The sequence below is a fragment of the Larus michahellis genome, chromosome 1, assembly GCF_964199755.1.
Source record: "Larus michahellis chromosome 1, bLarMic1.1, whole genome shotgun sequence".
Taxonomy (NCBI): domain Eukaryota; kingdom Metazoa; phylum Chordata; class Aves; order Charadriiformes; family Laridae; genus Larus; species Larus michahellis.
The window spans coordinates 141,591,030-141,612,709 of record NC_133896.1 but is presented as its reverse complement, the minus strand read 5'-3'; the positions used below and the strand labels follow the sequence as shown (position 1 = coordinate 141,612,709).

At 47.4% G+C, this 21,680-nt stretch overlaps 2 protein-coding genes across 2 annotated transcripts in view; one reads left to right on the top strand and one right to left on the bottom strand.

The window, feature by feature from the left end:
• ARHGAP6 (Rho GTPase activating protein 6) overlaps positions 1-11,984 on the bottom strand; it is a 344,815-nt gene extending 332,831 nt beyond the window's left edge. The window contains exon 1 of the mRNA XM_074606546.1: positions 10,905-11,984. Within this exon, the coding sequence (XP_074462647.1) occupies positions 10,905-11,402 (498 nt within the window). The 5' untranslated portion in view covers positions 11,403-11,984. The remainder of the gene's footprint in view (positions 1-10,904) is intronic.
• A 4,990-nt stretch (positions 11,985-16,974) lies between these two features.
• On the top strand, positions 16,975-21,265 carry LOC141750797 (uncharacterized). The gene is made up of 3 exons (XM_074606536.1): positions 16,975-18,117; positions 20,668-20,715; positions 20,802-21,265. The coding sequence occupies exons 1-2, from the start codon at positions 16,993-16,995 to the stop codon at positions 20,674-20,676; spliced, it is 1,134 nt and encodes a 377-aa protein (XP_074462637.1). The 5' UTR covers positions 16,975-16,992; the 3' UTR covers positions 20,677-20,715; positions 20,802-21,265.
• The last annotated feature ends 415 nt before the right edge of the window (positions 21,266-21,680 follow it).

Genomic DNA, 21,680 nt, shown 5'->3' with positions numbered 1-21,680 from the left:
AATGCTGGAATATGCTGGCAGGAAACCTACCTGGCAAGGAGTTACTGAAACTTCCCCGCCAAATGCCTACTGAAGTTCTGCTAGAGCACTGTCAAGCTGTCTCTGCAAAACACTCATATTTGACAAGGGTTTGGTTGGTTTTTTTCTGAAATTTTACTGACGTCTTGAAAAAGTCACCCTGGCTTTCTTTGCATCTGTGAGACACCATCAGTGTAGCTGCAGGGTAATGCTTGGGTATGCCTCACAGAGTATTAGCTTTGAAGGTATGTTGTAGCAAAGGGAAGAGATAAGAGTTTTCATTCTACTGTGGAAAGAAATGATGCTCAGGAGTCACAGATTCACAGAAAAAAATAGGTCAGAAGGGACCTCTAGAGGTCGTCTGGTCCACCTCCTGCTCAAAGCAGGGCCAGCTTCAAAATTTGGTTGGGTTTCTCGGGGCCTTGCCCTGTCAAGGGTTGAAAATTTCCAAGGACAGAGATTCCAGAGCCTCTCCGGGCAACCCATTTCAATATTTAACCACTCCTGCTGTGAATGTTTTTTTCTTTAGATCTACTCAAAATTCCTCTTGCTACAACTTGTGACTGTCATTGCACAACTGACAACACCCAGCTCCTTCTTCTCCGTAGTCCCCATGCAGGTAGTAGAAGTGGAATTACATTCCCCCTTATTCTTCTCAAGACTAAAACAAACCTCAGTCTTTCCTTGTGCATTAAGCACTCTCATCCCCTCTAATCAGTGGAGGGCCATCAAGGCCATCAAGACGACACTTGCTCCAGTATCTCAACATTTCCACCGCTCACTAACTTATCTAACTGGTTTTCCTCGATCCATGTGAGGGGATGTAATTTAGCTGCATTTGGGCTAAAAAAAGGTGGGAGGCTCCATTACAAGTTCATTCCAAGAAAGAAAAGTATGCTTATCTGTCACATTCACTCTGGCTCTGTTGAGGAGAGGTTTATGAAACAGAAAGCCTCCATCCGAGCCTTGACAGAGCGTGGAAATGGTATGTGCCTAGACTTCAAGCAGAGAAAAGGATCAAGAAGCATTTTGGACAGTGTGCCAGAGATTTTTCAACTATGCAAATTTACCAGTGTAAATCTTACTAATTATTCTCCTAAAAAGTTGCTTTAAAACCCTCCATACAGGTTGACTGCCAAATACATCCCATTCCTTTAGTGAATACAGAATTATGGCACGTTACCCCTGACAAAAGTAAAACTTCTATCTGTGTTTATTTAAGTAATTTGGCCGCCTAATTCTCCCTGCTGGCAATGGTTTCTTACCCGCTCTCTGGTGCGGCCCACTTTGTATATCATTTGCGAATACGCAAATGTCCCCTTCTAAAGACCTACGAGACGTGTCCCCATGGCGTGCTGCTACAAGAGCTGTCACTAGATGCAGAGACACGAACACATGCTTGAGAAACAGTAGTGAAGCAACGAGCAAAAGACACACCATATTTTGTCAGCAGGAATGTTATGAAATAGCCACAAGAAAACTCAACCATATTGTTCTAATTTAAGGATAGAGCAGATAGGGTCTTATTTTGGAGCATGAAAATGTAATCTATCCCAGTCTCTCTTTCCCCACCGCCCCTTTCAAACAACAGTCTGCACTGTCATCCACATTAAATTAACAGCTAAACATAGCTGACTTCCAACCAAGACGTTACAAGGATTTAGCCTTCCTATATACACATACACTTACAAAAGAAATTGTGGTAATAAGACTGGGATCAAAATATTGCCTGGAATCCTTCTAAAACTGAGGGCAGGGAAAATAGAAGAGGGATTTCTTTATGATTTAAGAAGGATAAATATGATATAAGTACAATCAAAACAACAAAATTTGAGAAGTTACAGCAGATGTGTTAATCCGCATTCTTCAGCTTCAAATTCTCCCATTTCATGTAAGTGTCAGCTTATCCCAGTGCTTGACGGCACTGTATAAAGAAACAATTGCGTATCTTCTAAAAACAGAAGACGGTGAGACCTCTTGGACAGTTCGCCCAAAGACTCTATTGTGCCTAAACTCTTATGGGAATACAACTCAGAAAGGTTTATTCAATAAATTAAAAGAAATACCTCCTACGGGAAGCAAAAGACATAACAGAATGAAAAACATTTCCTGTAGGAGGAATATTTTTAGACTTTTAGAGAGAGAGGCAAATGAAAACTGAACAGAGCACTGCCAACCGGTTTCTCACCACATTACTCTCGGTAGGGTGCAACTCAACTGAAATTACCCTTTAGAGAGAAAAAAAAAAGACAGTGCTCAAAAACCATCTTGCCGTACTACAACAGTGGCAGAAAACAAAGGGATAAAGCAAATAAAACCTGAAAATAGCAATGGAGAATTTGTATTAGTCTTCCTCTTACAAAATCAGTTATAGATGTTCAGTGGAGGTGCAGTCCCATCACTGAGAAATCCAGGAAGCCAGTCCTTTGGAGAAACATGACTCTGAGGCAGTGCAAAAGTAATCTTAATCACACTATAAAAACATGAATCTTCCTTTTGTTAGTAAAGTCTGTATCATACTCTGTACTTTGCTGAAAACCATTTTTACATTTGTGAGACAAACCATTTAGGAGAACAGAAGGACGCATTAACATTTGACTTGGCCAATTCAAATGATAGGCTACAGCTACACTAAATCAGCTGTTTTTAGTATGAAGTACAGGTGATGAAAGCAAGAAAAAGACACATTATCTTCCCTTTTAATGTTTGTCATGGAGGATAACTGAAGCTATACACAACCAGGACAACTAGAAATGGATAAAAGACAAGCCCAACCTGAAAAGGTCTGAGTACGTGGAACAGGAACTCATAAATGAACAGGGGAGAGGAGAGAAAAGCAAGATCGACCCAAAGTCCTGACAGGTTCTCAGCAGCCACAAGGAGAGTTTCTGCATGGGACTGAGGGCTCACGTGCATCCTCACTAAATGCAATGCTCAAAAATCTCTTTCCGACCTTACACTGTCAAAGAGTCCTCATGGATAAACACCGTAAATCAGAAGGTCTTTGCTTTGAAAGGACATAGAAGAGAGCAACTAGGAAAATCCAGAAAAGACAGTTTTGGTTTCACAACTTGGGAGGCTGATGCAAGCTGTTCCCATAGCCAGGACTGTGTGGATAATGGCCCAGAGATGAGAGTTTTAGGGCGGGAAACTGATGTTTGTTTTTATGGGCCAGAGACAAAGTACCTAACCTACTTAGCTCCAAAAACACAAACATGTGGTACCCAACATCTGGTTCCAGTACAACAATGTGGAGAGCGTCAAGCCCTGGAAGCTCATCAAATCCTTCAAAAACACTCTTAACTCTCCTGGGGATTTACTAACTCCTTGCTGACAACCAAAGTGGAACAGACGTGTAACTTGAAATAGCCAGTCTGTGCACACAGAGGAAAAGCTGAAACTCAACCAGAAAGCCTGCGCATACATTTCCACTGATACATATTATTGCTACAGGATAAGAACAGATAAAAAATATCAGAAATCATTTTGAACAAACACAGCTTAAAAACCTGCACAAAACAATAGGTACAAAAGGTTTAATGAGAGGTGAAGTAAGTAAAATTCCGAGGACTGAATGATAGCTAAAAGCTTTGCTTCCTACCCAATGCCCTGTTTTGACTAGTAGTATTCACCCGCCAATAGTAAAGCACACCCTTCAGAACTCTGTCAGATTGAAGTCTGAGAGCTCAATACCTTGCAAAATTGGACGACGAGTCACAATGTCAAATTACAATTTAGTCTGAATTTTGCCCTTACCTCCTTATTGCCTCCCTTCCAGTTTCCATAAGCTGAATGGAACATTTGGCCTCTTCTGCCACCATCCAGATGCATGGTTCGGTTAAAAACGAGTGTAACCCAGGATGTACAAAAGCTATGTTTCAAAACATCAGCTTAATTCCAGTGACCCTTATGTTCTCCGATACTACAACACATAGCCAGAAAATCAACTATGAGCAACATTATATCATGTTTAATGAGACTACGATAGTATTGCCATTATAACCTTAATTTTCATTACCTCTTTACATTAAGATTTCAACTCTGCAACTCTGACACTGGTACGATCTAGTTACTGCTATACCATCACGAGTGTTCAGCCCTACTTGCTCAGAACTCCCTGCTGGTTTCCATTATGGTATTTACATCTGGAAGGAAAAAAATCCCCCAAAATATGCTTAATACCTATATGCTTATACAGCCACACCACCGCAGAACAATGAAGAGAGACTCCTGAAGAGTTCTCCACCTGCAAATTGCCGCAGCTGCAGTTCCTGTCGTACAAGAGAGTCCGCAAAGGTAAATGTGCCGCAACTCCATCATGAAGTCAAGACAGCAGTCTGGGCTGGTGATATTTTAGAGGCTGCTCAAAATTACTTTTCAGTCTCATTTCTATTATTTTCACAAGTTCCTTTCCCATTACTTAAGTAATGCACACTCAGGGAGAATTCTGTCTGTCCTAGCTGTCAACTCCCATATTTTCACCAAATGTCTTCAGATGTAATTTAGTTGGGAATGGGAAGAGCGCATTTGCCAAATTCAGAAAAGTTGAATATATTTAGTTACTTTTAATGGCATTCCTCTTCATATGAGACCCACAACATTTCTGCCCACCAAATTTTGCAATTACAGAACTCTTACAGCATTGAATGGGATGGACTTAGGCTGAAACTAATCTGCGCATCTAGTGTTTTAGGGTGTCTTATGGAAGAAAATAAAGCAGAACAGTTCAGTGGTAAGTATCAGCACACAAAGATTTTTACTTTAAAAAACAAAAACCTTCCAAAATGCAGTTCTGATACATCTCATTGAAAAGCCCCCCATCAAAGGGAAAAATGCAAGTTAGAGATTCCGGGGATGGGGGAAGTTCAGTTCAGTTTTTTAAATTTTTGGAGGAAGACCAAAAACCCAAGATGATAAAAAGCCGTTTAAACATGCTAGACCCCTGTTTTGCTTCCTGGAAAGTTAATCAGGGCTCTACACAGGAACATGTTCAAACCTCTCACCCATCCATATAGAAAAATGTCTGGGTTAGATATCAAGGTACTTAAGGATAACAGACACTGAGCTCACACTTCAGCTACATATCACTCTTTGGAGATCATTATGGCAAAAAGGTCAACTAATCCTGATAGCAATTTAATACATTCCCTGTGATTCCTTCCCAAAGACGGACAAATTTTCCATCTGACGGGCAAACAATTCTAGAGCATCTCATCATAACAAGCCACACCATAAACACAGGCAAACGCAGAAGCAATGTAGTCAAAAACACAAGGCCAAGGGCTCTGCAAAGATAAAGCCCATAAGACTATGACAACTGGAGAGCAATAAATATGACATTGTCACAAGAAACTAAATGTTGAGGAGGAATTCCACTAAAATATTTGCATGTATAGTGTTAAATTAGTTTATTGGGGAGTACTGACCTTTAGACAACATGAACTATTGCAGCCTTCAGTGGTAGAGCCTTAGCCCCAGTTCCAAGTGCAGCAGCTTTGCTTTTACACCTGGAAAGCTTCAGCTTAACCCCTAGTTTGACAAACATGCTGTCACATCACCACCACTTGAAGCGCTACGCCTAGTGAAAACTGGGGAAAGGATGTCTTTGCTTACATATCTCACACTAGATCTTTTGAAAGTGATGTAGCATATATACTTTTATTTCACATTTTCTTCACGCATCCTAACGAATGGGAGAAAACTGCCTTCTTTCTCTCTTTTCTATAGGTAATCTACAATTTTCAGAATATATATCAATCATTGCTTATGAGTTGAATAAGGAAAGGAAAAATAAAGGAAAGCTCTCCCTCCTCTAAATTTGCAATGAACAGGTTCTGCTCCTGCAAACTTGATTACGCAATCAGTTCTTTCTCTCTCCAAAACAGCTTGTCCCGCTAACTTAAAAGAAAAATAGTCACTTGAAGCACCCAAAGATACATATCCCTATGGGAATGTGACCTCTTGCTTTGCCCAATTTTTAACAATTTTGCTTTACCCTTTATCTCTGAAAATATTTTTCATGTATGTCCTTCCATCAGCACAGTTTTGAAGTAAGCACTGTCTGTAAAAAAAACAGAAAGAAGCAAGCTAGCCACTCACAGCAACTTGGAAAAATGGGGTTAAAATTAATTTGCAAAAACCAGTGATGCTCAGGGGAAAACTTTGGCAAGCAAGGAGATATGGAAAAAGGGAATCTGAAACCCCCTTCCCAGTGGATTTAAACTCTTAAAGTATCAAGCAAGTGAATTTACGGAAGCTGAGCTCCCAAGGCAGCTATCAGCTGAAACTGATGTTGTGAGCGTTCGCTACTTCCGACAGCCATGCCCTAAATTATCACTCCATATGACTCAAACGGAAGTTATAAAATAATTTAGTTAAGCTAATGTTGCTCTGATATTGCAGATGAGCATCTCCAACCATCCGTGCAGTGAGCCACAGCTTGGCCAGACGACAGCTCAGGAGACACCAGGACAACTCCTGGCTTCTCCCCTAAAACCTGGTGAGGAACCAGGGCAACCTTCCCTCACGCACCATGGGAAAGCCCCCGCCCCATTGTGCTTGACAGAAAGCCTCCCTGGGCAAGCGAGCAAGTCGACCGCAGGCTGCATGAAGAGGAGGAAGAAGTGAGGAAGAGCTGAGCCACCCGCAGCAACCCAATGGTGTTGAGAAGCAAGCTGCAAAGTCACGATGGTGCCTCCTGCTTCCCGGACACCAGGCACGCAAGCGGGAAGGCTACAGTTATGCTGCCATTAATTCAAAAACAGTTCTCCCCCAAAAAAGCTGGAGATGTTAACGTTTAATTAGTCAGTAACATCCGGCATATGATAGCAAAATAATCAGGCCATATGATTTTAAGTGTGTAGATTTGGTTTATCATAACAAAGAGATTACTCAGATACATTCACATGATTTGCCATATTTGTTATACACATGCTGCAACCTTCCATTGCCGTCTTCAGGACAGAAAAATAATAAGAAGAATTAATACAACCTGAGACTTCACACAGATCTGTTCACTTTGAGATATTCTGGACTTTGCACCTGGCAAACGTATTCCACACAGTCACTGTAAGCATCCTTAACTTGTACGGGACTACTCACACACTTAAGCGTAAATGTACGTCTGTATGACTAAATGTTGGCAGAATCGAGGCATTAAGGTATCTCTACATGTTTTTACCACCTTTTCCCATGATATTTAGTTTACTTAGAGAGTCACTTAACCTTAGGAAACACTTAATGAAAGCATAATAGTCATAACGTTTAATTTTGTAAGTGAAAGTGCATTTTCTTTAAGGAAAATGGCTTAAAGGGACAGCTGAGAGCTGATGGGAACTGAGGATGAATGCTTTTTTTCCTTGTTAAAAATCCCCCTTGGCTTTGCCCTGCTGAAACCACTGGAAACGCTGTCGCTGATTTCCAGAGACCCAGGCAGAGGTTTTTTATTTAAGCAGCTTATACATGAGCAGACAATAGAAAGGGGAAAGAATGCTTGTCGGCGACGTAAAGCTCTGCTAAAAATAATCTTTACAGTTGTAAAATATTCCTGTGAATAAAATTACATGTTGATAAAGAAGAGCCAGATCACCCGGGAGTGAGAGACACCTCTGTCATAATATGCTTCACATCTAAAAATCTGTGGATCCAAGAATATAGGCCTAACACCTTTCTTTGTGTAAAGCTTTTAGGTGTGACCTACTGCTGACACTGGAAATCGCCCGTGCGCTCTGGCATGCCATTAAAAATCATTTATGAATGGCCACGTGAACTGAGCAGCAACCTTTCCCTCCCGAGGCCAGTAGGCAGGGTTGCGGTATAAAATGCTGAAGTCAAAGAACTACAATTAAAAAAAAAGGGTAAAACAAACAATCCATCCTTCTCCTGGCCTCATATCAAAGCTGTTACGGACATTTTCAGGTGCTCCCACCCTGCAGCCCTGTAGCACCGGGCTGCCCGAGGGTGGGATTCGCACCTCTCACGCCTGCTGCAAACCACATCTCCACCACGTCCCTCTGGATGCCACCACACTGATCCAGCTCGGGACAAGCGAAGGCACTCCTGCTCAAAAGTTATTCTTTTGGGGGCTTCTGAAGAGAAAATCTCCATGGCATTTTTCCCTTTCTTCAGAGATTAAGGTAGGGGGAAGAAAATAATTTCCACATATATCTCCTAAAATACTGGGTTTAGCGCATAACCCTGTTCCTTGCACAGTGGCTTTAGAGCAATATTTTCCAAAAAGTGCAATTATACTGAAGGTGTTGGAAGGTAAAGAAAACAGGTTTTGCAATTAACACTTCTTTTATTCCCCAGCTAATAGGATGGGATTTTTTAAGTACTCAAAACAAAACCTTCCGTGCTCATTTTCGGCTTTTAGTCACCTATTCAGTTGTCTTTTACAGCTGAGTAAAATAATTGTCGTGATGTGTTTCATTTTCTAAGTTGAAAAGAAAGGAACTACAGATTTCCTGTTGAGAATACTATAATTTGGATAATGGGACCTTTTAAACTTACAGTATTATAAACAGCTACTTCCTTTTCACCCAATAAAATGCGTTTTTTTCACCTCCTCCAGCACACTTGCTTTGCCACAGCTAAGGTGAAGCCCCAGAGACAGAGAATCCTTCACCTCCTAAAAACTGAACAAGTCCCTTTCCAATAAAGACTAAATAGGAAGCAAACAATTAAATCCTTTAAGAACAATGCTATTTTATGATAAAACCAAACTGAACGAGCATTAGGATGCATGCCTGCAATAAAAGGGGGAATATGATCAAAATTATGTATGTCCAGTTTCTTTTAACATATAGGTTAAAATCATTTATACATGTCATTTACGTATAACACAGTTATATGTATAATATAGTTGTAGGTAACTCACACATATGTCTCAGTTACTCTAAAAATGAGGCCTCGCCAATAGGAAAGATGCCTCCAAAATACAAGACTGCACTTTGTCAGTGTAAACACCCATTTCTTAAATGTATGAAAGATACATTTGAACCCAGGTTCAAATGCCAAGTAAACAACAATTCGTCAGAAAGCAGCACTGTAACATCACACAAAACTGCACCGAATCAAATTTTTCTATAAATTACATCACTGCACTGCAATCCTGTTATTAGTAATGTAATACATCTCCCAAAAAAAGGTTTGCCTATTAAAAAATGCTAGATACGCACCAAGTCAGGAAAAAAATTGTACTTTTGGATTTGCGGTCTGAAGATGTGCAGTGCTACGTGGTTTGACGATGTACAGATATGACAAAAATATCCCAAGCGTCCAACACCTTTGCACGGATTCAGTGAAAAGAGGGAAACCCGCTTACGTTTGCAGATCAGAGACCACGCTCCAAGTCTTGGACTCAGTCGGGAAACTCTGCACAGGAAATCTTATGTATCTTATGCTTTTTGATGTTCCTTATCAAATCGTAAGTGGATAAGCAGCCAACTTACCCTTAATTAGTGTGAGCATTTAAAGGTCATTACCCACCGTCTCACTAGAGGTTTTTTGTCACTGACGCTGCAATTCCCACAAAGTTCTTTGAACTCATGAATTTTTAACTATCTGAAAATTCAAGCATCAGGATGAAATGCTGCTAAGAGTAACTTCTGATCACAAAAGTTTAATAATAATCCATTCGTGAAAACTGCTAAAAATCCTTGCATCAGCCTGCATCACGCCTGAAGCCACCACCCAGGTGCTGACGCTCCATCCCAACTGGCAGATGCTGACAGCTTTTATACCCCAAGCTAACAGGAGGAGACGGGGGTTCGTTGGGGGGTGAGAGGCAGCCTTTGCCCTTAAAAACTATTTTTGGTAATCTTGTGCTCTCACGGTGCCTAGTTTGGCTTTGGATCCCAGATCACTGTGTAAGGTAATGATCTTTCAAGGTCTTCTGCATCCCACTGAAACAATGGGGCTGTTTTGTTGGTAGATTTAGTTAGTATAGGCTGTTTATAATAAATACGCCTTAAATAGAAATGGAAGTAAAAGGGAAAGGCTGCCTTCCGACCCCAACCCAAAAGCTCCAGAACAAACTACTAAACAGTTAAGCGGGAAACCTCATCGCCACAAACAGGACGGAGAAGTTCTTCAAACAAAAAATGTCATCTTCTCCCGCTACAAAGGGCTGCGCGCAACCAACTCGCCGAGCAATCACTACCAAGAAACAATGCCACATTCTTTGAATACATTCGTCCACATGGTGTGATATCTGCAGCCCAACATCGACGACAACGACATCCAAGTTAAACGAGTAAATATTTGCATTGCAAAGTTGGATTTGTCTTGGAATACGATCGCTCCTCATGTGGTTTTGACACATGTGCGTTGTCAAATAAATCACCGCTCACAGGGTGTGCACATTAAAAATAATTTGTCTATCTTGTTAGACGCCATCGCATACTTCGGTTTACGAGGTGTGAAACTGGGAGGGGAAGGTTCTACATGCCCGGAACAGCTATATATGGAGCACGTCGAGGGAACATCAAACGCCGCCGTCCACCCCGCCATCGCCGCGGATCCCCGTGCCCGGTGCCAACACCCGTGCCCGTTTCCCACGGCGGCCTCGCCGGCACGGCAGCCGCAGCCCGGGAAAGCGGGCGGCTCTCCCGCCGGCAGGGGCGGGGCCGCGCCCATCACGCACCACCGAGGGCCCCCCCGCGGGGCCGCCCCTCCGGGCCACCGGCACTCGCGGGGCTCCGAGTGGCCGCCTCGTCCCGGCACCGGCGGGGCTCCGAGAGGCCGCCCCGTCGCGGCGACCGGCACCGGCGGGGCTCCGAAGGGCCGCCCCGACGGGGCGGGCGGGCGGCGGCGGCGCAGTGCGGGGGCGGGAGGGGGCGAGGGAGGCGCGGCGGGCGGCCGTCCCCGGGGGCGGGCGGGCCTACCTCGGATTTCCACACGACGTAGGCGGCGGGGCGAGGCCCGGTGGGCGAGGGCTGCCCCTTCCTCTGCTGCAGCCAGCGGCGGGGCGAGGAGAAGATGCTGTTGGCGGGGCCGGCGGGGCCGCTGAGCGCCGAGGCCGAGGGGGTGCGGGCCAGGAAGGGCAGCTCCCAGCCGGGGCTCCGCTTCCCGCGGGGGCTCTCCTCGTCGAAGAGGGCGCTGCCCGGCGGCGACCGCTCCAGCGGGGTGCTTGGGGTGGAGAAGGAGGCGCCGGGGGGCGGCGGGGCGCCCCGAGGACCACGGCGCTCCCCCGGGGGGCTGCCGGCGGCCCTCGCCCGCGGCGCCCGGCCCGCGCCCTCGCCCTCCTCCCGGCCGCCGCCGATGATGGCGGGGTCGAGGCTGCGCGTCTGGCGGAGCCTCCGCTTGGAGAGGCTCTTGGCGGGGGCGGCGGCGGCCGGGGAGGAGCAGGAGAAGACGCTGCTCAGCAGGCTCTGCGCCGACATCGCGGCGGCCGCTGCCCCCCCCTCCCCGGGCACGCCGGGGGTCCCGGGGCTCTCGGCTGCCTCTGCCTCCGCGGCCCCCCCGCCGCGGAGGCGCGGAGCGGCGGGGCTCTCGGGGCGGCCCCCGCGGCCGGGCTCAGCCCCCGGCGGCGCGGCCCGACGGCGGCACCGGGGGGCTCATGGCGGCGTCCGGCGCTTGGGGCTGCTCCGGGGCTGCCGCCGCCGCGGTCACTTTGCTGGGAGGGAGAGGGAGGGAAAGGGAGGGAAAAAAAAAAAAAAAAAAGTTACGAGAGAAAAGGGGAGGGAAAGAGGCAGGAGCGGAGCTTTTATCTCGGCTCGCCGCTGCCTGCCAGAGTCACTCCCCCCTCGGCCGCGATGCGCACGGGAGCCGCTCGCCGCCCCTCACCCGCCCCAAACCCCTGGGGTCCACGGGTGGCAGGTCCCGCCTGCCTCCCCCCGAGGCGGGGAGAGCCGGTCCCGGTGTGGCCCGCAGCCCGTCGGGGTCGGGACGGGCGGCAGCCCCCGGCGGGCTGCGCTGGGACCGGGGTTGCTGCCATCGCGGGCGCTGCTCCGGGCCGCCCCGACGGGGCGCTGCGGCAGCCCCGGCACCGTGCGGCTGCCTTTTGGGGAGGGAGGGATCGAGGAGCGAGGGACAGTTGTTTTTCGGAGCGATCGTTGCGGAGGCGCAGCCGGGTAAAGGCCCGGGCTGATGCTGCCGAGGTGCAGCGCCGCGTCCCCCTCCCGCCGGCGTCCGCGGGGGAGCGCTGGGCTGTGGGACCCCCGTACTCTCCCCGGCCGTGTCGGGGAGAGCTGGGGTCGCCAGGGGAAACTTGCAGGAACAGGCAGGGTGCTCGCAGTGTACAGCACACGTCTATAGGGCTGCTGGGACCGGGTCTTCCACGCAGCTCGATCAGCAATTGTGTTCTGACCCAAGTCTCTCTTTCCATCCCGTGCCAGTTTGAGAGGATGGTCTTACATACTTAACTGCAACAAACACCTATTTTGAGCACACACTCTGCTGCTGTCTGACAGCCTGTGCAGAACAATCTCACGTGGACATGAATCCCACATGCAGCATAGACTCATAGAATGGAAGGGACCTTTAAAGGTCATCTAGTCCAGTCTCCCCTGCAATGACCAGGGACGTCTTCAACTAGATCAAGTTGCTCAGAGCCCCGTCCAACCTGACCTTGAATGTTTCCAGGGATGGGGCATCTACCACCACGGATAACCCAAGACCTGTAACTGTTCTGCTGGGTAAGTGACGGCAGCAGAAAAAGGGAGCGGGATCAATGAAGCTAAGCCTTGCTAAAGCTAAACTTGCTTGATCGTCTGTAAACAGTTTTCTCTGCTTGGGAAAGCCAAAACGTTAAGAAATGCAGGAACAGAACTCACGCAGAGGAAGAATACCACAGAGCCCCACAGTGGCTGCCAGCCAGCCAGCTCCTTCCCCACCTGGAGCAGAGGAAACAGTCCCTCAGCCTCAGGATCTGACTCCTGCCCACCTCTCCCAGCTGGGAACACTGAGTCCTCCCCTCACTGGGAGTTCACATCACAGTTCAACGGTGATGCTGGTAAGGTTCGTTCTGGAGGGCCCGCACCATCGTTTACTTACTGTTTCAACTTTATTAAGCTGCAGCTAACTGTTGGCTTCGTGGGTGAGTTCAGATCTGTTGCTCTTTTGTCAGTAAGGAATGCAGCCATTACATTTTTCGAGATGAAAAACGAAACACACAAACCCAAATCCTGGTTTGCTTCCAGACCTGGACTTTAATTTGTGGAGAGAGTGGAAGACACCTAGGGAGAGACTCGCCAAGAGCTCCAGTGCAAGTCTTGAATCTCCCCGTCTCAGATGAACTCACCATCAGACTACCGATTCTTTGGGGCCTAGGCATCCTTCTTTTGACCTGAGAAACCACCATCTCCACAGTCTCCCCAAAAGTATCGCAGACAACTCTTAAGATTCCTTAGAAAAAGTCTGGCTATTTTGCAAAAAAAAAAGCGCTCGAGCACATACGAGGGTTATTTTCTCCTCATGCTGCATTTTCTCCTCAAGCCCTAGTGCAGGGTTGAGTTGTCCTCCCAGGTGTCCTGGAGCCTGTGCAGGCAAGTGCTCCGTGGCAGTATTTTCCAGTTTCATCAATAGAGGGAGTAGACAGTTCTTTCCTTCGTGGCATTATTTAAGGTTCATAAAGAGAAACAGCACACTAGCCCTTCCACTTTCAAAGGGAGGTGTTCTGGTTTTATGTAATTTTTCCAAATGGGATTTTTTTTCTCCTTTTGTCTGAAAAGGAGCTTTTCCCCCTTATTTTAATAAACTGTTCTATTGCCTAATTCCAAAGCCTGCTAGTTCCTCCACAGCTAAGGTTGCAGCTGTTTCTGTTTAAAGCTTCATTTGCCTCCTTATTAATGCCTTCAATAAGGTCCCATGCTTGAGACTAAAAAGAAGGTCTGAAGCATAAAACAATGATCCGAGATTGTTTCTGCGGTTCTGTGCCCATGCTAGCAATTTGTTTGGGAGAGACATGTCTCCAATGCAGATTCACAGTCGTGTGTCTCCAAATATTCACTTGGGTCCTCTACAGACGTATCATCGGAACATGAAGGGACAGGAAAACAGGAGGAAAGAAGGCAGGTGAGGAAATTCAGAGCTGAAATCACATGAGGAGGAGAGAGAACAATGATTCCCACCTCCAAAATCCACTGGGAATTGTTCCTGCCATTCTCAGTAAGGTGCATTGCCCCCTGTGAAGAGCTGATACTCTTGGGCACAGCCAGCTGCCAGCGGGCAAACCTCCAGGTGCCGACTCAGATCCTTACACACCGCACACACAGCCTGTGAAAGGAGACAGAAACGCTGAGATAAGTGCAATGTTAGGAGCACACGTCAGTTTACAAGTAACTCCTCTAAATGGAGTGGGGCAGAAGCATTCTTACATCCACTTACTTCAGTCCAGGTATTACTATTGCCCGGCTGGTTTTGTCCATGAGAGGCCTCATGAAGAATTGGGGGGTGGGTTTCACCAGACGGAGACACGGAGAATCATCACAGCTGCGATTCATTGAGCAAAGCCAGCACATGCATAGAGACGCTTCATGTAGACGACCTCGCTACCTGTCTTTGCTGCTGTCTGTCTTCCAGGGGCAACAGCAATATAAGCACTTACTGATTATTTTTTATGATGTTGTTTATTATCACTATTAACTGCATTGTTGTGAGACTTGGCAGCCCCACCCATGCAGCGGGGCTCCAGGGCTCTGGTGGGCACTCTAAAAGCACAGAACAAAAAGATGGTCCTAGTCCCCAAGCCTTAATACTAACCACCAGCCAAAAGGTGTCAGAGGTGTAGCCATATAAGCAGAGGAATGGCGAGACAATACTAGTTGACCATCAGCCCTTCTCTGTTGGTCATCAGCCCTTCTCTTCTGAAGCAAAGCTGTTTGTGTAACTGCTCTCTGTAAGGCTGCGATAGCAGTCAAGGAATTGGACAGTCCTTCCTGGAGCTGGGAGTAGCAGTATAGACGGTGGATGTGCTGGAGTTGGAAAGGCTTTCCTAACAGTTTGCGCTGTCATATTTTTTTACAGTGAAAGCTTAAATCCAGTGAGGGTGTTTATTCTTTGTACTGCCTTATGCAGTAGTCGGCTGACTGACTGCAACATGAAAGATCTCTCCTCAGCTTTTCAAGTCTGTATTTCTGAAAGTGAGCAGTAGTGATATGGATCAATAATGCAATAGAAATTCCAAAATATTTTGAGGGATGAATGCATTTGACATTTGAGACTTTCCAGTCATCAGTTTTATTCTGAAATATCTTCAGTCTTAGCTCACAGGGTAGGAGTATAGAAGCATTGCCTGGGCATACATACAGGCATGGCGCTTGGGAAGCCAAAGCTCAGCTGTTGGTGTAACTGGCAAAGGACGTCAAGGGCAAAAAGAACAGCTTCTACCACCACAGTAGCAGTGAAAGAACATAAAAGGAAGCTGCGGGACCTCTGCTGAAAGCAGCAAGTGACTAAGTGTCAACAGGCAGAGAGACAAGGCTGAGGTACTCAGTGCCTTCCTTGTCTTGATCTTCACCAACCATTTTGCTGTTATTATTTCTTCAGAATTTATTAAGCATAAGAAAAGCAAAGCCACTCTTTTACCTTGCTGTTTTCTTACAGAAGAATTCCTAACTTTGTAATTCCTGGGATTTGATTTTTTTTTGGACAGAAAGACTTCTATCTTAAATTTATCTCTTCCAGTTTTTCTGTGAAGACAGAAGAGCTGCTATGTTTTTTACAGAACTCTTCTCTATATTACAGTGGAAGTGATCTGTAGGCATTTCAGCATAGAGTTCAAAGGTGCTCCTCCAGAACAGAAAGTGCTACAGAAGAGTTTGCGGAAGCAGCTGGGCAGTGGGTGTGGAACTTCAGTCCACACAAGGAGCCAGCACCCAGCTTCGGCTCCTGTGGTGTCTGACCTTTGCCTAGGTGCTGCCGTGGCCCCGTCCTTTTTCTACAGAGGCCACCGTGCTGCTTGGCAGTGACCTCGGTAAGGCATGTACGGCTGAGCCATAGAAGCTGTTTTGATGTGACTAGAAGGGAAACTGCCTGTAGGGCGCATCTCCCATAAAGTCCTCACATTCCCCTATTTCTTATCTGACAGGGGACTCTGCAGATCAGTCACCAAGGCAACCTGAGGAGTCTTGGCAAGCGTTTGCCCAGATTGGCTACCTAGGGCTTAGCTAGGACAGCACCCTTAAAAGGAAAAAAATAATCAATTTTCTATAAAGAGAAAAAGACGCTCATTTATACTGAAAGGGAAAAGTGATGAAATGTCATTACTCCTCTGAACATTCACTGTACTGAAGCGGTAACAATGACATGAGTGACTGCTACTGTATAGCTACTATACAGTAGTACAGCTAAAGATATAGTTAATAGATATATATTGTGTATATATATAGACACTATAGTTATATACACTATATATATAAAAAACCTGTACTCTCTCTATATATATCTATAGTATATATACAGTATCTACATATATCTATAGTGTATATATAGTGTGTGTCCATATATATACACACACTATATATGTAGAGTGTATATATATAGTATATATATTATATATACTATATATATACACATTATAGATAGTACCTATATAGTGTATATACTATATCCAATACATACAGTATATATACTATATATATATACACACTATAGATAGTAAATATATGGTGTGTATACTATATCTAATACATATATGCTCCAAGCCCAGCATGTAAGTGCCAAACCCTACAAACCCAGGGGACATCCCGGGGACCGCGGCACCCGCCGCCTCACGGCGGGCCGTCCGCCGCGCTGCGCGGGCACCGCACGCCCGGCCGCGGCAATGGGTTCTCGCCCCGGCTCCTCTCACCCGGGGCTGAGCCGTGCGGGACCGGCATCGGCAACGGGATCGGGGCCGGGGCGGGGCGGGGGGGGCAGGCACCGCCCCGCCCCGCCCCCGCAGGCCCCGCCCCGGCCCCGCCGGCTCTGCCCCCGCCGGGCCGTAGCCCCCGCCCCCCTCCGCGCGCCCTGCCCGCAGCCGCCGCCGCGCCGATGCCACGTGGGAGGCGGCGGAGCCGCCGTCGGCGCCGGGCCGGAACCGCGGCCCCCCTGACGCTGGGGACGGCCCTCGCCGGGCGCCGGGAGGAGGGGAGGTCGCGGAGCCCCCGGGACCGCGGCGGCATCGCCGAGACCCGATGGGTGCTCGGTGCGGTGGCCCCCGGTTCGCGGCTCGGCCTCCCGGGCCTAGAGGCGCTGGCGGCGGCGGCCGGGCCTAGGGGCGGCTCCCCGCCCTGGGCGGCGCCTTCGCTGCTCCAGGTGCCGGCGGCGGCCCAACCGGCCCCGCGGCGGGAGGGCAGCGACCTGCCCGGCGGCGCGCCAGCCGCCTTGGCCGTGCTGCGCCTCCAGCCCGGCGCCGAGGGCTCGGCGCGGGCGGCGGCGGCGGGGGCCGCGCCGCGCCTGCGGACCGTCTACGTGAACCCGCGCTGGCTGGAGCGGCAGGCCGCGCTGGGGGCGGTGGCGGCGGCCAGCAGCCCCTGCGCCGAGGCGGCGGCAGCGGCGGCGGCGAGCGGCGCGGCCGGGGGCCCGGCGGCGGCGGCCGGGGCCGCTGCCGCGGTGGCGGCGGGGCAGGGCGAGGCGGCACCGGCGGCGGCGGCGGCGGCGGTGGAAGCGGCGGCCACCCCTTACGTGGGGCTGCGGCGACCGCTGGGCTACAAGCTGGCTAAGGCCACCAAGGAGCGGATCTGGCGGGGGGAGTTCATTGACCTCTTTTCCTTGCTCCACACAGAGCTGGCCCCCGAGCACGGCCCGCGCCCGGGGGACACGCTGGACCAGTGGGTCTCGGCCTTCCTGGTGTACGCCAGCGTGCTGTGCGAGAAGCACCCGGCGCGCTGCGGGGCCATGTTCAAGTACCTGGACACCATCCGCAAGCTGCACGCCACCTACGGGGGCACCTCGTGGATGAACTACGACGAGGACTTTCGGCGGCGGGCGGCCAAGGACCCCACCTTGCCCTGGGGGGACGTCGACCTCGACCTCTGGATGAAGTGGATGGCGCCCCTCAAGTCCCTCGTCAGCAGGCAGCCGCGGGCTGAGGGCGAGACGCAGGCCTCGCCGGCCCCGCCGCCGCCAGCACCACCACCACCGTCCCAGAGCCCCAAGCAGGAGGAGAAAAGCCAGGTGTGACGGGCCGGCGGCTGCGGCGGCGCGTTTTCCCGCTCCCCTGGCCAGGCACGGTGCCCCCTCAGAGGGGACGGAGGAGAAGGGGGAGGTTGGGGTGCCCTCGAGTCGGTTGGCAGCTCCTGCTTCACGGCGCTAATGCATAACTCATGCTAACTGTGTAGTCAGCGAGGCATGGGGCCATACCTGCCAGGGCCACGCAGGTGTCTGGTTGGCCACCGTGGGAGGTGTGTGGGCATCGCTGGAGGGAAAAAAAAGCACCCTCTCAGCAAATAATTGTTTGTAGCATTTGTTACTCTGGTCACGAGTAGTTAGTAACCCCAGTAATTCCATCCTCTGTTATATATTTGCATTCTCGTTTAAGATATCAGAAGAACGGTGTGGGTTTTTTTCACAAGTTGTCTTTGAAAAATTAACTTTCTCAGCAGTACAGATACCCACATGTAAGACAAAGAGTACAGGCTCTACAGTTACTATGGGAGCATGTGGTAGTTGCAGGGCCTGTAGGAGACCAGAAAAATTGACATGAATAAAGCTAAACTTCAATATCAATGGCTGTAGCTTGCGGGTTCACTGTGATTTGGAGATTTAATCTATTTTGGGACTCGGTAGATTTAATCCGTAAATTCTGCTGTCTTTTGTGGGGAAGGATGGTGGGTGTAATTCAGTGAAGTAGGGAATATTTTGTGTATGTTAAGGATTTTTTTTCATTACAGGCATCAAGTGTCACTGAATTGGCATAACCCCTAATGTACACGGGCAGATTTACCCTCTCCAGTGGCTGAGCTGTGACAGCAAGCTCTGCCAGGACAAAGGGCTGCCTGCCTGTATTAGGGGTTGTGCTGCTTCCCTTATACTGGTGGCTGTAGTCTGTCAAATCCCCAGCACAGAAAATGTTAAACATTGATTTTCATGCCAGCTGAATGATGGTTGGGAGATTTTGTTATATTGGCTATACTATATTTATTTCTAAGCAATGTTTTTAGGACTGTAGGAAGAACCTTTGTGTTCCTGAAGGCTTTTATTTTGCCAGCTCATCAGATGCTGTGCTGCCCAGGGATTGTCAGCGCAGAGGAGTGGCTAAATTGTTGGACTCGGTTTGCCTGATCTGGAAAGGGAGGACCCTTTTTCAGGGTGACTGCAAGCGTTTGGTGTGCCACACCAAATCCTGACTTGGGTACCTATCGAAAGTCACTTCTCTGGGCCGATGTGCAATAAAGCAGGGGAGCAAACATCATGTAGTGGGTAGTGTAACGGGTCCCAGAGCAGGCCGTGTGGCCTTGATGCCTTCTGCAGTTGATGCTCTAGATTTATGCAGCTTGTTCTGATATCTCTCTTTAGATTTGTCCATTCTCAAGAACAACAGCACAGTTCTTGTTTTGCTACAGATCTTATGTGAGCACCAGCCGGGCAATGGCTCATAGCTTTCATCTCCTCTGAGACTGGATCTTCAGCTTGTCATGTTAACCAGACTTGCAACTTCTTCCACAGCAGCTGGTCTGTCAGTGCTGAGCTTTGCACTGTTGTCTGCTGAGGCACCAGAGGTCTTGGTCCCCTTTGGTTTCGTGCAAATTTCACAGTTGATTTTTAGCAGTGGCATTGATTTTTTTTTTTTTTTTCAATCCTCCCCACTCAGAAGAAGCAAACAGAAATTGTGTAGAGAAAAATTAAACGTGTTTATTTTAACTAAATAGTTTGCAAAATACCGAAAGTTTAATGTTTGTAAAAAGAGTAGTGCTTTTAGCAGCACAATGGAAAGCAAAAGTAAAAGTTGTGCAATTGTTCAGTGTGGGTTCAACCGCCTTTCTATTATTAGAGCAGTTTTTAATTGGTAGCACATAGTTAAAAAGTCCTTAACTGAAATAATGGTTTGAGCAGCTGTTAAATGTAGATGAGGCCTAGGACAAAGCATGAGTTTATCATTCGCAAGGCAGCAGCAAGGAAATGTTCCTCTCTTGGAGGTGACCTGTGGGTTTCCCCCGCACTTCCCCAGCTCCTAGCAAGCTCTAATTGTGTTGTGTAAAACTACTTCAGAGAAATAAGATGTGACTTCATGTTTGGGCAGAAGAATCAGAGAATTAAACCAGCATTGGGCAGAACCTAAGCTTTTCCACATTCATGTTGTCAAGAGGAAAAGGAGGTGTTTTACAAAGACCTTTTCTTCCCAAATGTTTGTTTGAACTGATTTTGTTTTCATAATTTGAAGGGATAGCATTAGGCAGCCTGACTGGATTTCATTTCCCCTTTCAGTTAAAGGCTCCTTAAATTTCAGCTTGGTGTAGTGCCTGTATCTCTGGTTCTGCAGTTCCACAGAAGATTAACCAGTAGAAACAAAGTCAGGGAAAACAAAGTGTCATGTTTGAAGCTAGCTATCCTTTATAAGGCACTAGTGAAGAGCTGTAACGTTGCTTTACACAGAAAGAACAAAGCAAGAAACCCTAGTTTTAGTTTCAGTATGATAATTGGCGCGCGTGTAGGATAGCAGAGATAGACTCCCGCAAATTTATGTTTGCGTTAACTTCAGACAATTCTCAATTTTTTTTTTTCCAGACTCCATGAAAACAGAGGGCCAGTTGGGATGGCAGTCAGACTAAGTGGGTGAGTTTATATATAAAACTGACTAACTTTGGATTTTAAATATTTGCAGATTTGTTAAATACAGAATTTCTTATTGGTGCCAACAGCCTGACTCCGTTGGTGTTTAAGTGGAGCTCTGGTATTCTAGTGCATTCTTTTACCTCTGCTTCTGTTGCGTTGCAAGCTGTGCTAGAGAAGACGTAGGAAATTCATTTTACCCAATCAGCAATTGTAACAATGGACTACAAACCTGCAGAGCAAGCCAGTTTGCTGGAAAACAGGAATTCCTGCAGCGCAGCACTTGTCACAGACTATCCAAAGAGGGCAAAGATTCAGGAAGGTGAATAAATTGAACATTGGTTGAATGAGGTCAGGAACAGTCTCCCGGAGGAGAACCCTGCCCTAAAATACTTCTTTGAAAGTATAAGCCAATTTAACGTGCAGATTAACCCTTCTCATTTGAGCAAACTTGTGTGCAATCCTGGATCTTTGCAGATCACAACCGGACACTTCAAAAACCTATGTACTATATTTGTTTAAAAATAATAATAAATCATATCTTGTCTTGTTACAGCTGTTATTTTTACCATTTCATTGAGAATATCTGCAACATAAATGTGTATTTGACTTGAAACGGTATCATCCACTTGGTATAACTCAGGTTGTCAACAGAATTATTCTGTGAGGCTCAATATCGCCTCTCCGTTCTTCTCTGAAAAATGCATTAACCGTTGCTGTCATTGCCAGAAATCAGTTACAGCCCAATTGTGCATTACAAAATTCTTGATCAAGTATAATAATTGACCTACATTATTATTCTATTTTTATCCTTGTAGAATATTTAAGATCCTGAGCATCAGACTAGAGCTTCATAGTCTGGTGTTCATGAAAATATTATTCACTGGCTCACGGTTTAATCATTCTACATCTCAGTATTTTGTTTTCTTTTCCTTTTCCCTTGCATACTAGGGAGTATGGTCAAGGTA